At 41.2% G+C, this 17,567-nt stretch overlaps 1 protein-coding gene across 1 annotated transcript in view; it reads left to right on the forward strand.

Annotated features, from left to right (window-relative positions):
* The window catches only part of ADGRA3 (adhesion G protein-coupled receptor A3), a 208,588-nt gene that overhangs the window by 75,871 nt on the left and 115,150 nt on the right, over nt 1–17,567 (forward strand). Inside the window, exon 4 of the mRNA XM_069202173.1 lies at nt 13,745–13,816. Within this exon, the coding sequence (XP_069058274.1) occupies nt 13,745–13,816 (72 nt within the window). The remainder of the gene's footprint in view (nt 1–13,744; nt 13,817–17,567) is intronic.

Consider the following 17,567-nt stretch of genomic DNA (forward strand, 5'->3'; position numbering starts at 1 on the left):
AATGTATTCGCACATCTCGGGATTCAGAGCAGCAAAGGGAATACGAGCACCGCCAACCTTTCAATCTCTGCTTATTTAGCCACAACCGGTTTCCTTTCAGTGAGTTCTTTCTTACGTTTAATTGAGCAAACTAATAAAAAGTGACGTCTTTGAACATTTCAGCCTATTGTGCTAACCAACTATGTATATATCTGTCACCTCGTTTTCTTGGTGTTGGGCTTATTTGTATTCTTCTTTACTGGTCTGTTATAAGAGGCTAGACAGGCTGAGGACTTCTGCGTGGTTCATCCTCTCACACTGTACACAATTTGCAGCTGAAACAGTATTTTTTTAGTTTTTTTTATAAACTCATTTTTTTATTATTTTTCAGTAATAGCAAAGCAGCGGTACATGAGAACAGAAATATATAAAGAAGTTACGTCTGTGAAACATTATACGTCCAGGTGTGATATTTTAGAGCCCAGTAAATGGCACATCTATGGTAGAAGTGTGACAGGTGCGCATAGTCGACAGTATGTTGCAAACAAAAGAAAATGATAACCACAATAAAATAAAATAGAATTAAACGTGTCTGGACCAGTAGCTGCTATTGCAAGAGTAGCAAACTGAGAAAGACCAAAAGGGTCCCATTCCATCAAAGCTCATAGGAGTGTCACTGCACCGAAAGGCAACCCACCTTGCACTAATTAGAAGTCAATAGCAATGTGGAAGCCTCTGCACCGCACACGTATGGTCTCTAGCATTGCAAGAGGATGGGTCTTGCAAGAATAAGGGTAACATTTGAAAGAGAGGAAAAAAAAAAAAAAAAAAAAAAGAATACAAGGGTGCTGCAGTATATTAGGTAAATTCCTGTTCAGGGCAGTACAGTGTCCTCACTTATCTGATCCTTGGATGCAGTTGCAATATTGTACCACAAAGCGGTCATAGGGTGCTGGCGCAATCCTTGTGCCTCCTCTCTCCACAGAGAGAACAATTCTGTTTCAGCCCAGCGGATTACCGTGGCATGCCAGTGGGATTTTCCAGGTAGTGAGGAGGCCCTCCATTGTACAGTGAGTAGGTGTCGCGCCAATAGAAAGGCAGGGTCTAAGCATCAAATGGATTGTTAACCAAACTGGGGTTTGTAACCCACTGGTGGGTTGTAAGTCGATAAACTCCACGCAGTAAAGGAAGATGCCTTTACATTCTATATTTATGCTGTCACATTTGCTGCACTTCAAAGACAGAGGTAAAATGTAGTCTGTGTCCTTTGACAAATTGCTGCTTATTCAACATGGAGTTCGGGGTTTACAAACCCTTCTCACTTTGTAGTCCGAAAAATAAAAGTAAAGTGATATTGTGACGATCTTGTTGGGAGTTTGTTGGGAAAGGCTGTAGGATGTATTTTTTTGTAACACTGAACAAATATAAACACCTGTAAATGAAGTGTACACATTTAGCAGTTATGAAAGCAAAAATGAGCACATTTTCTTATAATTCTGAAGTGTGACGGAGGCAAAGATTTTAATGGGAGCAAAACAAATCAATATTCACGAAGACCCCATTTCCACACATTATTTGCGTGTAATATAGTTTTTTTCAGTTAAACTGTGGGCCTGTACATATTTAGTGACCATTTCAATAGAAAATGTACTATATATAAATGACAGTGTGCAGCCACACCATGGTTTAATTACATTAAAAATTATCCTGTCTTATATCCATTAAAGCTAGCTGGGTTGCGTAAGTTTGTCATTCTACAAAGTGAGTCGTGGTTCTGAAAAGTTTTGGAAGCACCGATCTAGTGCTAACTTTGCCGGTGTGTGGGCAGGCATACAGACCTAGTATGCAACATTCTGGTTTGTGTAGTTCCGGCTTACCCATTATAGCTACAAGATCTGCTGTAATCTTGTTCCAAAATCCAGCAACCACGGACGGGGCAGTCCCAGAACCTATGTTTGATATCTGCAGCAGTAGCATGACCATGAGGACAGGTAGAGCTCTCAATAGGGTGCATCATGTTAAGCAGTGTGGGTGTTAAATGGACGTGATGTAGGATGCTCAATTGGATATTCTGGAACCTGGTGTTACGTGAGAGTTTATGTGGGTGAGCTAGCAATGCAACCATTCCTTACACATAAATGCACGACACAAGCCTATCAATTTGTGATAGTCAGGGATAGTTCTGACAAGCCAGGAAACTATGACTGTTTACTTGTGAAGTTAAAATGAAGAGCAGTAAATACGTGCCACATCATGAATCTGAAAACTAAGTGATCTCACACCTGCCTCTCTGCTATTGGGGGGTGTCTGTGCCTGGAAAGTCACTGTTTAAATACCGAAGAAAGTTCCAGGTGCATGAAGGCTGATGGTTGTAGCTCACTGCTGATGCCACTTGACTGTATTAGTCTGTGGGTGGCCTGCAGTGCACCACTCACTGTGCCTGCCCCCCCCCCCACCCCTAATCTTGGGCAGAGCAGCTCCCGCCGTTTCCTGCCATTCTCATCGGATCCACTATGATCTCCTCATGAATACTGCTAGCCGCAGATTACTCACCTTGTGAATACCCCGAGACTGGATCCAGTGATTTTTCGCAGCACTGCTCCGGCACGCCGGTATGTGATTTCATGCAGGTGTGCATTGGCTTCGTCCTGCCCCAGGAGTAATGCCAAAGCCACACATATGTGCTTCCTTCCTTTCTTTCTCAGTTTTTGGACTCTGATCCAGAGTTCCCTCTCAAGTTTTCCTTGCCATTTTGACAAGTTTGTGAACGCCATTTTCTATATAGTATGTCCGTGACCTTGGGCCAGAAATACAAAGTATTTTTGAGGTCACAAACTGTTTGTGACCACAAAGCTTTTTTCAGTGTACAAAATGCAGATTGCGATTTGGTAACTTGTTGCTGAATTGCAATTTGCATTTGTGACCCAATTCCGATTTAGTATTTGGAAGAGGTATGTTTAGGGCATCCCTCTGAAACTCCAAACCGCAGTGAAGTGTATTGATGTTTTGCAACCAAATTGCAGTCCTAAAACAGTAATACTTTAACTAATAATTCAAACTTTTGTGGTAACTCATTTGGAAATGGGAAAGGATCCCTAAGGAACTCCTTCCACTTTGTGAATGTTAAACAAAATATTTTTCCGAGCAGGCAGTGATCTCAGAGACCACTGCCTACTCTTAAAAAATGAAACCTAAAAATGATATCTTCATTTTTCGAAGTGCATCCTCCTTTTCCTGGGCTGCATAAAAAAAAAAAAAAAAAAAGTAAAAATAATAATAATAATAATTGTTTTTTTCATAAAACAATTCTATTAATTTTCTCAATAATATACTGAGTACATACAGAAGGAGAGGCAATACCCAACCAATTAACAATATACAATCTAATTAGAATTTTACAGTTGGCTCCACTCACTTTCCAGCCCATGAAAAGTTCACCATTTGCACATATTTTTGTGTTTATGAGGACATATTCTTGTTTGGTAGACTGGCAGTTCCATTTTGGCACACCAGCCCACCCCTCTTCTCCTTTCCATCAAAGTGGGAGCTGGAAGGACCTGCATCCACACAACCATTGTAGCCCAATTCACCATCATTATGTCATATTTGAGTCTGCTGAGGTCCACTAGTAGTCCAAGGAGTTCTACCCGCGGGGTCAAATCAATTGGCTGTTCAGTACCCGCAAGAGCGTCCCTGTGACTCTTCACCAGAAGAGAGCTGTGAGAGGGCATGTCCATACCACGTGGAAGAAATCTCCGTCACTCTTTGTGCATCGAACGCATGTGGGGAGAGGCTGTTTATTTGTATGCCATAGGTGTTCGGGAGTGCAATGTGTGATGGGTAGGTATTTCCTTTGGACCAGCCAAAGTCTAGATGGAGTGGCTCTTCTTCAGGGAACTATCAGGGCGTCTCGCCAGTCAGCCTCATCAGCGGGTCGTGCCCATTCCTCCTATTTCGTTTTAAGGGCATTGAACACCTCTGGTGCATTCACCACTAATGAGCAGTATAGTCCTGAGATCGCTCACCTCCCCCATAAGGAAGTGAGCCTCACGAGAACTGTATTCCAGCAGGTCAGTACAGCCACTATTGTGTCTAGCCGGGACATGCCGTAATTGTAAATATTTATGAATTTGCATGCGCGATAGGGAGAACTGCATTTGGAGATCCTGAAAGGAATACATGTGTTCACTTTGCAAAACGTCCCCCAGGTCACTATACCAATTTTGTCCCAGGCTGCAAATCCTTCTAGTTAATCAGAAAGTTGAAACCTCTGTTCTGTCCGTAGTGGGGGTGCATTGAGTCAGTTTTCTGTCCTCACTAAGATATCTCAAGGCTGCATGCCAGATCCTGAAAACCACTGCCTTCACAGCTGGGAGGTGGCAGGGAGCTAATCTCCGTAAAGGAGCCCTAAAATGTTGTCCAGATGGGAAAGCTTGACCCAGTATGCTTCATCATCCCACCCACCCCAGTACAGTCTTTAACCCCCAGCAAGTGGGAGGCCCAGTAATATAGTTAAATATCAGCCATCTGACCCCCATCATTTACCAACTTGCTCCATTTAGCCAGGGCTATGTTGGGGTGGGGTTGGTGGGGGAGTGACCCATCCATAAAAAGGTGTGAATCTGAGCAGCAAGATTCTTGAATCATTAAGTTGGTATGCCGCGAGCAGGGGTGTGGAATTTAATATAATATCTACTTGTCCATGGGACGGGTAGCTTCATAAATCTACTTGTCCTGTAACAAAAAAAATAATCCACTTGTCCCTTTGGTGCCACGTAGTGTGGTGATAAATTTTCAGCAATCTCATTATTTAGGAGCTCTGATAATAGCCTCTCTGTGCCATGAATCATACTATAGTAGGCCTTGAATTCTAGCAATTCCCACACCCTGCTACCTTTCCACAGATATTACATACCGTGAGGCTGGATGTAGCTTCATGGAATAGTTTCAGGGTTGGAATGTGCTTTTGAGTCTGTGCAAACCTACTAACTTGTGTGCCTTAGTGGTTTTTACCTGTAATTTATTCCATACTGAGCAAGGTTGGAAATTTACTCCAGACAAAGGCAGAAGTACAACTTTCCCACAGTTGGGGGAAAAATGTGACATGAGGGAAAGTGAACTTGCAAACAATCTTGCATGAGCAAATCTACATATGCATATTTGCTCGTGCTAAAATGCAGTTCACAGATATTTTCTACGAGTACGATTTCCTGGCCTACTTATGTTAATTACTGTGAATTCATGAAAGCTGGAAATCTGCACTAATATAAAAGCATATACCATGGGTGCACTTTTGTGACTTTATTTAAGAATTGGGTGTCTAATTAGGTGTTGAGTGAACCTAGACCTTTTGTTTTTCTTAAAATTCTGTCTCTCTGTCCATCTATAGACTGGCCTCACTGAAAGTGACAGCAGTCTGCTCTTTCACAAGGAGCATACTGGCACACAAAGTAGTTTTGTTCAGTGCCAGGGACTGCTGTGGCCATGTGTGGTTTTTGAGACCAAAAAACACTATTGGTTTTTGCCACTGATTGTTATACTGGTGAGAGCATGGCAGCTCCCACAAGAATAAAGTTTTTCAAAAAAACATGTCAAAAGACATGCTTTGACAAACCCCAAACACTGCCCACCATTGTCAGACCTTTTGGTGTTGCCAATTATTGTTTGTCATATTTCCTGTAATCTTGTTGAAACTGGTTGCACTGATTTTCCATTGAGAATATTTTTTCGGCATACTTGCACGCATCAATACATTATACTAGATGATGCTTCAAAGAAATGTCATCTAAAATTTCATAGTACTTTACCAAAATTTTTTTTTTTCCTAGTTGCGTTTTTTGGTGAACATTTAATTTGAAAGCTAAGATTCCTCTTTCTTGCTTTCAAGCTTCTGCAAATAATTGCATCTAATTAAAGCACTCTGAGAGCATTATCCTTAGCCTCATATTGTTAAACTGTGCAGATGGGTGTAAACACATTTATACTGGACCCATTGCCAGCAGTGCAGTCCGAACGTTTCCTTGGAGTGCTCACCCTAATAATTAATGAACCATAAATACAAGCTCAAACTACATTAACATATGGACACAAATATCACCTTAACTGCATGGGGTTCAGCCTATTTGTCTCAAGGACAAAATAAACATGAAAAACTCCACACCCTTGAGTGCAGGAAGTTTCAGAGGACATATTAGAAGCTGGGTAATATCATTATATAAATAATGCCACTTTTTTTCCCTACAAATGCAATGTGAGATTTTCCTATTGCTGGAAATTGTTTTTAATTTTAGTGACCAGGGGTGGGAGATTAAAGCTATACTCTAGGTCAGGGTCACGAGAGAAGACGACGCCCAGGTACTGAAAGCTTAGTTGTCTAACAGGAATCCGGGTTTACCAGGAGGCAGTCTTAGAATCCCCTTGTAGTGGGGCTAGGAGCAACTTAGTTCACCCCTAGTCCCGAGGCTTGCTTATACAGACTCAGAACTTCCAAAACATGAGGGCCTGAGTGATATGGATTAGCAAGAACGGGAAAGATGTCATCAACATAGGGTGCTGTTCCTTCTTCTGTCTACTTCTCCCACCTCTGTCCCATGTACTCTGGCATCACAGCAATTGAGTCTTGTTAGTGATTCAGTGGCGTGGGGAAAGAGTAGCAGTGAGAGGGGACAGTCCTGCCCTGTGCCCATGCCAATGGGGAGGGGATCTGAGAGTACTCTGTTGTCACACGCTTTGGTGGTGGGTGCTTTTTATGGCAGTTTAATGTTACCCTCAAATTGGGGACTGAAGCCCTTTGTGTTTCAAGACTGTGGCCAGGAAGAACCAATCTACTGGATTGAAGGGCTTCTCAAAGTCAACCAGCAACGCTGCACACAGGTCTCGTATGCAATTGACATGGGCTGTTGCCACCTGCATCCCTAAAAAGATTCCAGATTAGTGATCTGGAGGTTAAAAAAAATATAAAATCACAATTTCTGCGAACAGCAGCCACTTATGTTCTGGCTGTTTTGTTGTTCTTGTGGTCTTCTGCTATATATATAATATAATAAATATATATATATATATATATATATATATATATATATGTATATATATATATATATATATTTATAATGTTGTAGTTTTGCAACAAATTTAGAATTGTGCTTAAAAAAAAAGTAGCTCACAATTCGTGAAGTTATGCCCTTGTAAGTAATATTCGCCCCAAGCCTAATTGAAAGTCACCCTTAGCTGGTGTTCAGAGGACAGCTTTAGGTGCTCCACACTAGTGAACCTGCACCTGCTGCACCAATGATAGCAACACCACTACTTGTAGGTCTCCGAGTTCCTCATTCTACCCGTCTTTCCCCTCTCTTCTCAAGACCTTCTTTCGTTTGAGTCTCTCTCCTCCCTTTCCCCTATCCCCTTCCACTCTGGCCCACATTACAAGTAGGGCAGAGCAGATCCCGGGCAGGATACTACTCCACCTGTTTATATCTTCCCCAGTATAACTACACCTGCATTTCCAGGTGCAGGAAAAAAACTGTGCCCAGTTTTGCCAGCCGGAAAGTCCGGCTGGTAAAATCACATGAGTCCTGGGCTGCAAACACAGTTAGACTTCGGCCTCTCTCCGACCCCCTTTCTGTGGCAGAGCAGATGGTAAATGGGAGTACTATATCACATGGAATTGAACATTCGGTCAAATTTGACCGGATAAAACCGGATCTTCATGGTTATTCTTCTTCTCTTTCGAATTAACTCTTAATAGCCATATTTATGAGTGGGTATATTGTCTGGAAACACTATTTACAGATGCACAATATACCCACACAAAAATCGTTACTTGTAATTAAGGCATCCATTTCTCTATATGCCCCTTTCTCTTACTCGTCCTTGTGTCCTTCCTCCCTTTCTCACCTTTTCTTCCCTCTCTGCTCTCCTTTACCCTCTAATTCTCCTGCCCTCTCTATCCCTGCTTCCCTTCTTTCTCGCCTTTCTTTCTTGTCTTAGTCTTGACCTTCTCTCTTCCCAACCTCTAGCCAGACGCTCTGTCCTCCTCTTTATCATTTTCTTCATCACATCCATGTCTTTTCTTCACTTATCTCTCACTCTTTTGCTAACCTTCCTCTCGTTCTCTCTGCCACCCTTATTTGTGCCCCACTTTTTTTCATTCCTGTGCTATTTTGCGTTTTTTCCCATCACGTTTTTTTCCCTGGCTCTTAAATCTTTCCTGTTCTCTCACATTTTGTTCTCCATAGTTCCTTTGTGCACATTTGTGGTTTCCCATCTTTCTTGCCTGCTCTCCATTTCTCCCTTATCATTTCCTTCTTTCTTACCCCTTTTTTCACTTTTATAGCGAATACTTTTTTGTGCTCATTCATCTGTCAGTACTCTCCATTTTCCTTCCCCTTTCTGTCTCTTTACTGAATCTCCCCTCCCACTTTCTCTTTCTTCATATGCCCACCTTTCCCCTCCTTTCGCTTTCTTTTTACTTTTTGTTTTTCCTGTTTTTTTAAATTTCCTCTCCAATTCCTTCGATCTTCTTTAATTTTTTCTGCACTCCTTACCTCAGCCCCTTTGTCCTCTGTATTCCACAGGCATGCATAAATATGTAAATAGAGATCCAAGTGCGAGGCAGACACTCATAAAAATGAGTGAGCCTGTTTTATAAACTGCAGGTGGTACGTAGTGCACAGGGATCCTTCACACCCTTGGGCCCCAGTGGTACTGCATCGGCAATATCATGGATAGCTGTGCCCCTGGGGTAAAGGAGTACTAGACGGGGAGTGAGGGAAAGGAGTGGACACTGAAATCAAGGATGGGGATGGAGCTCAGTTCTCAGGTTTTCTAGGTCCATGTGTAGGCACATCTGATCCAGTCCTGGTTTTGCTTCACGTCTTACAAACTGTATTCCTTGAAATACCATTATAGACCTAGTAGTTCAAGTACAAGAACTCAGGATGTCCTACTGGGGAATGGGGTTTAGCACTCTGGGTTTCTGACCAGTGGCATGTTGAGAAGCCCATAAGGTGTAATTAGGGAACAGCAGCTGAAGGCTATCACCCTAGACCAGTGATATTCAGACTTTTTAATGCCATGCCCCCCCCCCATGTAAAAAAAAAAAAAAAAAGCCCCCCCTGGCGTTTTCGCAATTACATTGACAATGTTTAAATATGGTCTAAACATATTTAAACCTTGCAGTTAATTTCAGTTGCCCCTTTTAACAATGCAATCAAATACTTGATTGCCAAACATACTATTCTGGTCAAAGCACTGTTATAGGCATGCTGCTTCTCTTGGCCATAGCCTGGTGCCAATCTCCACCAATCCCCCCCACCAATTTCAAATAAGGGCCTCCGTGGGTTCCATCCCCCAGTTTGAAGACCTCTGTCCAAGACAAAAGAACTATAGATTCCAGTAAGGGATATAAGGGCAATTAGAGCGATAATGGGAAGGCAAACTATGGAGACATAGCTAGCTTCCTTTGTAACATGGTGCTGAGGCACCCCCAAACAAAGAAGCATTTTCAGGGATGAGAGAAAATGCCCTTTTTTTCATGGTCATCCTCATTTATTTACTGAATTTTATTCTTGTTTTTTAAACTTGGGGTCTGCTTTCTAAGCCCTAGTGCATATGCTCTGATCCCTAAAACATGTTTGTGAGAAAATGCCCCCATTTGCCTGGTAACTCCTATTTACTTCTACTGATTTTTATTCATGGTTTTTTAGATTCTGTACACTGGGGTAAGGCTGTCCAATGCCCATTGTATTTGCTCTTACCCCTAACACTTGTTGAAATTGAGTACCCCCTGATTAGCGTATTTAACTCTCCTATAAGACCTTAGTATATGTTATAGAAACGTCCCCCATGGTATGGAAAATTAAATGTCAGTGGTGGGCTGCAGTGCTTATTGTGCCATCTGTTAGTGTGACATAGGAAAACATGGCATTGTGCCTACCATTGTAACCTGACTGCTGCATTGTAAAACCTGTAGTGCGATCTGTTAAACTAACCCCCTTTAACAGGAAAAACCTTTTCTTTTTAAATTATCAATAACCCTTATGTATGCCTTGTAGCCCTCAAGGTAGGGTGCATTGTAATTAAAAGTGGGACTAGTAGAGAAATAATGTTACCATGTCTTTACAGCGGCAGGGCCCTAAAAGCTATTTTTACTGTGGCAGGCGTAGCTGATCTGTGTAGAAACCCAGAGTACATATTAAAATACTAATAATGTATCTTGGTAATATGAAAAACTAGAAAAATAATAAAAGCATTGTTTTGTAATGGTTATAAACAACCCAATTCAGTGTTAAGTTGGGTTTTCATAAATAAATATTATGGAAATGTATGTTATAAAAAGTTACCCTTCACCTTCCTGAATGGTCAGGACTATAGCATTAGTCTCTTCCAAATCACAATCGGTGCTCAGCCCCGGACGAGATGTCAAATGTGCAATACGCATCCCAGGGGCACACATAAATGGGCAGAGATAACTCTTCTGAGCTCAGAACATGCAGAACAGGGGCTGTGCTCCTCTGGTTGATACCACTGTGTCAGATCCTGCCAGGTCTGTCTGAAACCCATATATACGTTTTGTGCCCTTCAAAGGAAGGAAACCGGATGTCTGTATAGTTCTTTTGTAGCCCCTGTGGTGTTGCTGAAGTGCCCTGCATTTGTCCTACCAGACATTTGTCTCCGAGTACAGTGCCTGCTTCAAACTGGAATTTAGTGCTAGATAAGGGAGGACACCAGGATTGCCATAGTACACTCCCCATTCACACCCCCAGCCCCAGAGCCCAAGTTGAGTGTGGTCGAAGACCTTCGTTATCTTTGATTCACCCTGACGCATTCTATTTAGGCCTGTTTGCAGCAAAACAAACAGGACCTACTGCAGACCTAGGTAGGTCAGGGCTTGGGGACCTTTACTCCCATCAGTGAGAGAGGAACTAAGAGTGTCTCAGTTGTCAAGGAAAGTAGAACATGTGGCTAGTATAAACAAGCAGGAATAAAATCAGGAATTATACAAAATTAGGGAATTTGCATGCTACATCTAATAAAGACATTGACTATCCTGAGGAAGAAATTGCTGACCGTAGTGTGAACGAGCACAAATTAGTCACCATGGACTGAGAAGAAAGGGTCAACAAGGAGGCCTCTTGTCTCAGAAACAGCATCAGAAAGCCCTGTTACTGCAAATTGGCAGAGTTACACAAGGAACCCATTGATCTGTGCCTTATCACATTGCTATCACCTGGTAGCCTTGTTGATATTGAAAGGATCTAGTGGACTGAGCACTGCATTAAGAACATGAATCTTCGAGAATAGGGTTCAGGGGGAGCTCCTATAAAGTAGTGGAGCATGTAGCATGAAGTTTCTAAGTGAGGAAGACCTTGCTGTCTGGAATCTTGCCTTTCACTGTAGTCTCAAAGATCAAACCTGCAAAATATAGTAAAGGAGAAGGGGAATGTATTCAAGAAGTCAGCAAGGATAACACTCACCCAAATACTCACCCATCACAGCCACAGGTAGGGCGCTAGATATAGCAGCTGGGATATTGAGCTGGCAGTCATCGAAGCTGGAATTACAGATGGCAGATTTGGAGAAGATGTCTGGAGATGTAGTATCAACAGACAGATAGAAGAGGGTGGTGGAAGAGGTAGTGGCTTAAGAGACATAAAGAGTCAGCACAAAACATGATTGCTCCGTTAGCCAGGCCAAGCTAGTCAAAGTACCAGAGGTTTTAAAAACAGTAATGACTGACTGTAAAGCTAGCTTGAGGGTAGCCCACAACATGAGAGGGAAAACAATAATGCCCTCTCAGAGGATACAAGTAACAATAGAACCAAGCAAGATCATCCAAACCATGATGGGCATTAGCAATGAGAACACCTCTCCCTTTTCAGCACTAACAAACTATACCCTACAGCAGTACCCTAGGACTACTACTGCAAAGCTAACTTCAAGAACAACTGGCACCAAAACAGGTGGCATAGGAACGACAAGGCGAACTAGGAAAAAGAAAAAATACAATGATCACAAAATATCTGACAAGTAGAAAAGCTTGGGATGACGCACACAGAGTGCCCAATATGCAAGAAAACGTTCACAACGCATACACAAGTAAATAGTTTTCTCACAGGAACCGGAGACCATCATTGGCCCAGGGACAAAGATAAACAGAAGAGGCTCACTGTATACACTCCTGCTTAGGCAGAAGGACGTCTAAACTCCCCACAATGCTGATCCTAATACATTATTAAAACTGAATGCTGCAGTTTTCAATCCACGTACATTGGCTGACATCATGGAAGCATATATGCATATTATAACAAGAATATACAGCATAATCCCCTGGGACTGGACCCCCAGCTAGAATATATTCAATATATAAGCCTGGATAGACGTATAAGAAAAGAAGTAGAAGGATGAATTGGGATGCCTATGTTAGAGATTTCCTCAGGCAGAGGAATGTCTACAAAGGGCACAAAGACGACATTATTTTATATATAATATAATATTTCTGCCACATTATTCCAAATAGCAGAAAAGAGGGTCGCACCCAGGGTGTCAGCTTCTCAAACCAAAGGCTTCATTAGATTTAGCAATCCAAAGTCTACTTTTAATATATCAGATTTATTTATAACGGGTGCCACGACCGTTAGTCAGCACCAGCCTCGCATGGTGGATGTAGCGGGTTATCTGTGGATATATATATATTTATTTATTTTGTTCGGCCAGAAAAACAAAATAATACCACAGTTCTACTCCTCACATAGTCGACTTGACATCTTGAACAGGAGCAACTTCTTGCAGCTCGTGAATGCCATTCCAGACCTGGTCCACATCATCACTTATAGAATCTGTGAAACTCCTGTCCCCGAGGGATGGGCATCTCTGGGAATCCATGCGGGTAACCTTGACCAAGGTGACGCTAGCACATGCTATACTGAGGCACGCAGATGTCTTCTATGGTTGTAGTATATGCATCTCAACCATGTGGGAATTGTATTGAAAAATCCTGGCTGTAAGTATAGGGCGTTCCCAAAGTAGAAATGCTGATAGATCCCTGAGGACAGCTAGCCCAAATTATGCAGAAAAGACTGTAAATATCTAAACAATATTGGACTGGATAAGCAGAATTAATATTATGGCATCCAAAGTTATGGACAAAAAAGTATTCCAGGAAGAAAATGAATGGGAATTAGTTGCTGCAGCATTAATGAACAAACTCAATAGTAGAGCTTAGGAACTGCAAACATAGCCCAGTCACAACAGCATGGCTGTGTCCAGGTAGAATTTCATTGGTTTTGCTTAGAGAGTGCTCCTTTTTACCAAGATTATACAAAACCATCTCATCTTGCTCCAGTGCATCCTGAGCTTAGTACATTGACCCAGTGGTTTTTCCTAGTGTGACACCGGTCTGTTTTGTTAAACCCTGAAGGTTCACACAGGCGGTTGCTTCTTTTATCTCTTTCACTCTTACACCAAGGCCTGCCATATAATTGGGTCAGTATTAAAAGGCTGGTATCCATGCTTTCCCCCTCAAGTACACTGAAACTACACATTTGCTGTCCATTTGAAGTGGGATAGCAAATGTTAAAGATATCAAGGTGGCTGAATAAATCATACGAAGACCTTTCAATAGTACTGTGCAGATGAAATAAGTATAGGAATTGATTTGAATACATCGAGCAACCTTTGTGTTTGAAAAGAACAGATACAAAAAAGTAAACTCTTTGTGAACGTACGTTTGTGATTAAAATATTAATTTGACATCTTGTTTTTTCAGGGATCTGGGTAATAACAAAATTGGTTGCCTGAATGCGGACATTTTCAAAGGACTCTCAAATCTCATAAGACTGTACGTATTTTATATTGGTCTAAAATGAAAAAAACAACAAATATGTGTGGTTTGTAAAACTCAGTAAAGTATACCTTTTTGACTCAGTTCTATACTCGGTGTTGGTTGGATTACATGTCATATCAGCCATGTCTAACAATGTGCATTTGCTACATATATATAATTTCGTAATGAATATTGATATTTATACATGTGTGCAATCATTTCTAAACCACACTTTCTTCTCCATGTACTTATTTGTGAATGCAGGCGTCTGTTTTATTTTTTATTTATATATATATATATATATATATATATATACACACACACACACACACACACACACACACACTAATGCATGCACATATAACTATTATTGTACATACAGTACGATATCATAAGCTAATGTAAATACCTGATATGCAATCAGACGTGAATTAAAGAGTGCAGCAATTGCTTTAGGAATCTATACGCTCTTCAGTTTTTATATTTCAAAGCCATGAAGTTTAAATAAAGGATGGAACTTGGAATCAAAATATTATTGTTGAAAATCTTTATCTGATCTCTCTTCAGCAGCTATTTGCCATCAAAATAAATTAAATCACACCTTGAACTGGACAAATCACTGGATTGGTCTTACCCTAGGCACTTACCGGCTTTGCAAATGGGTTTTAGTGTGTTGTGTGCTGTACTTGAGTTTTGTTGCTGTGCAGCATGGCTAAAGACAAATACAAACAAGCGTTGGCAAAGCCGGTAGGTCTCACCTACGCAACAGCTGTTGACCTTTTCATTATCTTTTAGCAATGTTGCACAACATGCCCGAAAGTTTTAAAAGAGAGCGCTAGAATGCAGTCAGCACTGGCTGTGTCTTAGCCCCCTTTTCTTTTACATCTAGAATTAGCCACAACCTTTTGATTTTTACTAACATTTAATATGTATAATTGACTTCTATAAATTGGCTTCTATAAATTGGCTCTGAGCCACCTCTCTCCATCAATTTGTCTGTTCTTGTGTCATTCATGTTTTGCTTCCGCCTACTAGAGCATGGGGCAGTGCGTCTGCCTGTTTCAGCCACTTGGTAACTTCACTTTGAGTGACTGCATTTAGTCCTTTCACAAGGATTACATCCCCACCTAAGGTAGTTCCCTTCAGTGACAGTTTTTTTGCTTTATTTTTACTTTATGGTTTCCTTTGTGTGTAGAGCCTGAGGTGGTGATAATAGGCTTTCTACATGATGAGAACAAAGGGCACATTCTAGCTTGAGCACTTCTGTTTCCTTCCAGTGCTGTTGTAAATTACTTTTGAAGTAGCCTTCATTTATCTGACTGCTGCTTTTTCACACAATACCAACAGCGCATGTGAACTCTGAATATAAGCTCACGAAGATGCTCTCTCTTTGCAACCCTAACTGCCAGCCTGTCCTTTCTTTCTTTCTTTGTTTCCTTCTTTCCCTTTTTCTTTCCTTCTTTGTTTCGTTTCTTTCTTTTCTTCTTTTTTTGTTCTTTCTTGCTTTCCTTCTTTCCATCCTTGCCTTTATGCTTTCATTCTTGCCTTTATGCTTTCATTCTTGCCTTTATGCTTTCATTCTTGCCTTTATTCTTTCATTCTTGCCTTCAGTCTTTCATTCTTGCCTTCTTTCCCAAAGGCCAGGCTGATTGGCTTTTATTTTAGTCTGTGTTAGCCAAGACCTTTTTTATTTTACTAAATGTATGTGTATAACAAATTTACCTGTAGGGGTTTTCAGCCCAACTTCTTCCATTAGTCTGTGATTCTGTCATTCATATTTTATTTTCCGCCTGCTCCAGCATGCATCAAGGGACAGTGTGTCAGCCCACTGCAGCCATTGGCTGACTTCACTATGAGTTACGGCTTGCTGCCCTTTCACAAGGTATTAATATAACATGTGTCCAGTGGGTCTCGTACCTTCTTATGTGTCTTTGAAGGAACTCTGAGTTACTCAGATTTATTCCTTGGACAGAAATTTATTTCAAATTAAATTGAACTTAATTTCAAAGAAGACAAACACCAGACTGTTATAATTTGCATCTTGTTATGTTTTTGACTCCAATCAAGTGTAACAATCAACAAAACAAGTGATCATAGTGCAGATGACGCAGTGCTCCAATGATGATTATATTTACAATGAATATAGATAAGACACTGTACAATTTCCAAGTGTTGTATACACTGATATCATTCATAACAGGATTTGCATATGTCAGTGTGGAATGACTTGAAGTTAATTACACATTGAAGTGTGGCTCCTCACATTTCAGTGGTGCCAAACGGAGTGAGATTAGCTCCAATGTATTCTTGTTGAATGCCTGGTAGTCAGATGACTACGTCCTGAGGAGACCCTAGCAGTCGCACTGGGTCAATTGGCTCAAGATATTGACAGTCTCTCCCTCTTGGATGTTATGTATAATTCAACTTCAAGGGACTCACATGGACCTATGTAAACCCTGTTACGAATTGTATCAATCAATGAAGTTGAGTGTAGGCTGCTTTTTTATGATCTTGCATATGATTGGTAGCATGAGTCGTGCAAGGCCTTCAGTGACGGTAGGTTTCTTAGAAGAGCAGGTATCTGACCTGTTTTAAGAAGATGCCTTGAGTGAGGGAAGTGATGACAGTGCTTAGTAGGGGTGGAAGAGTTCCTCCAGAAAGAGCTGTGCTATTCCTCCTGATCGGATATGGCTTTGTGGGACCTTCGTTTGTTCATTGAATCTGTGAGAGATCAGAGTTTTAAAGGATGACTATTGCATGATTCTAGGATAAGTGGGGTGGGTGTAAGAGAAGAAGCAGACTTGGTGATGTTGATGTGATGTCAGATTCTCTGTAATTGTTTTGCTAAAGATGCGATTGATGACATTGACTTGTCTGTGGAATAGGGGAGTCAGACAGGGTGTTGATCAGTGCTTGATTGTTTGTCTTCTGTTGATGGCTTCATTGGTGGAATTGGTATAATTTGCTGATGTATAATTAGCTGATGTGATGAGCTCTCTGTGTATGCATTTGTTTGCCCCAGCTGCCTTCCTTTGCTACCCGGGATATCTCTGAACGTCCGATCAATGTTCTATAAAATGTGTGCAGTCCGTCCAAAAATGTGCAAAGCCATAATCACTGAATACAGAAAACACTACAAACTAGTGTCATACAACTGCACTGTAGCACTGACTTTATCTAATTCGAACTACCTCAAGAACTCAATCACTTGCTCACATATTTAGTGCTCTTCCGTTTCCACCTTGTGCATCCTCAACACAATTTGTGCTCCCTGACTCCCATTTGCCTCTTACAGCTAATCTAAACTTCCTAATGCTACCACTACCCCGTTACACTCCTGTCAACCACAACCCCTTTTTACTCTTGCTGTAAATATTGATGATAGTCAAAGATAACTGTATGTTTTGTATTGCCATATTTCAGTTGTCATACCGCATTCTGACAAGCCTCCTATTCGCTCAGATTGGTAATGACCTTTTGTATTGTATTCGTGTTGCTGTTTACAGCACATTTTGGCTAAATGCTTTTACTTATATTTTCCAAATGTATGTATGAATCATTACCTTATTATGTCCTGAATACATTGATGAAAGAATTCATGGCGGGCTGTTCCCTTTCCAATTACAGAGCCCCAGATCACCACTTCCTGGGTTCTGTGCTTCAGTAATGCTGTCAGAGGGTGAAAAATGCTCTGTGAGGCCAAATTGTAAGTGTAAGCTATAGCGTACAATGTTGCATTTCTGAACAACTGTGGTGGCTCACAGTG

This window comes from Pleurodeles waltl, chromosome 1_2, assembly GCF_031143425.1.
Source record: "Pleurodeles waltl isolate 20211129_DDA chromosome 1_2, aPleWal1.hap1.20221129, whole genome shotgun sequence".
Taxonomy (NCBI): domain Eukaryota; kingdom Metazoa; phylum Chordata; class Amphibia; order Caudata; family Salamandridae; genus Pleurodeles; species Pleurodeles waltl.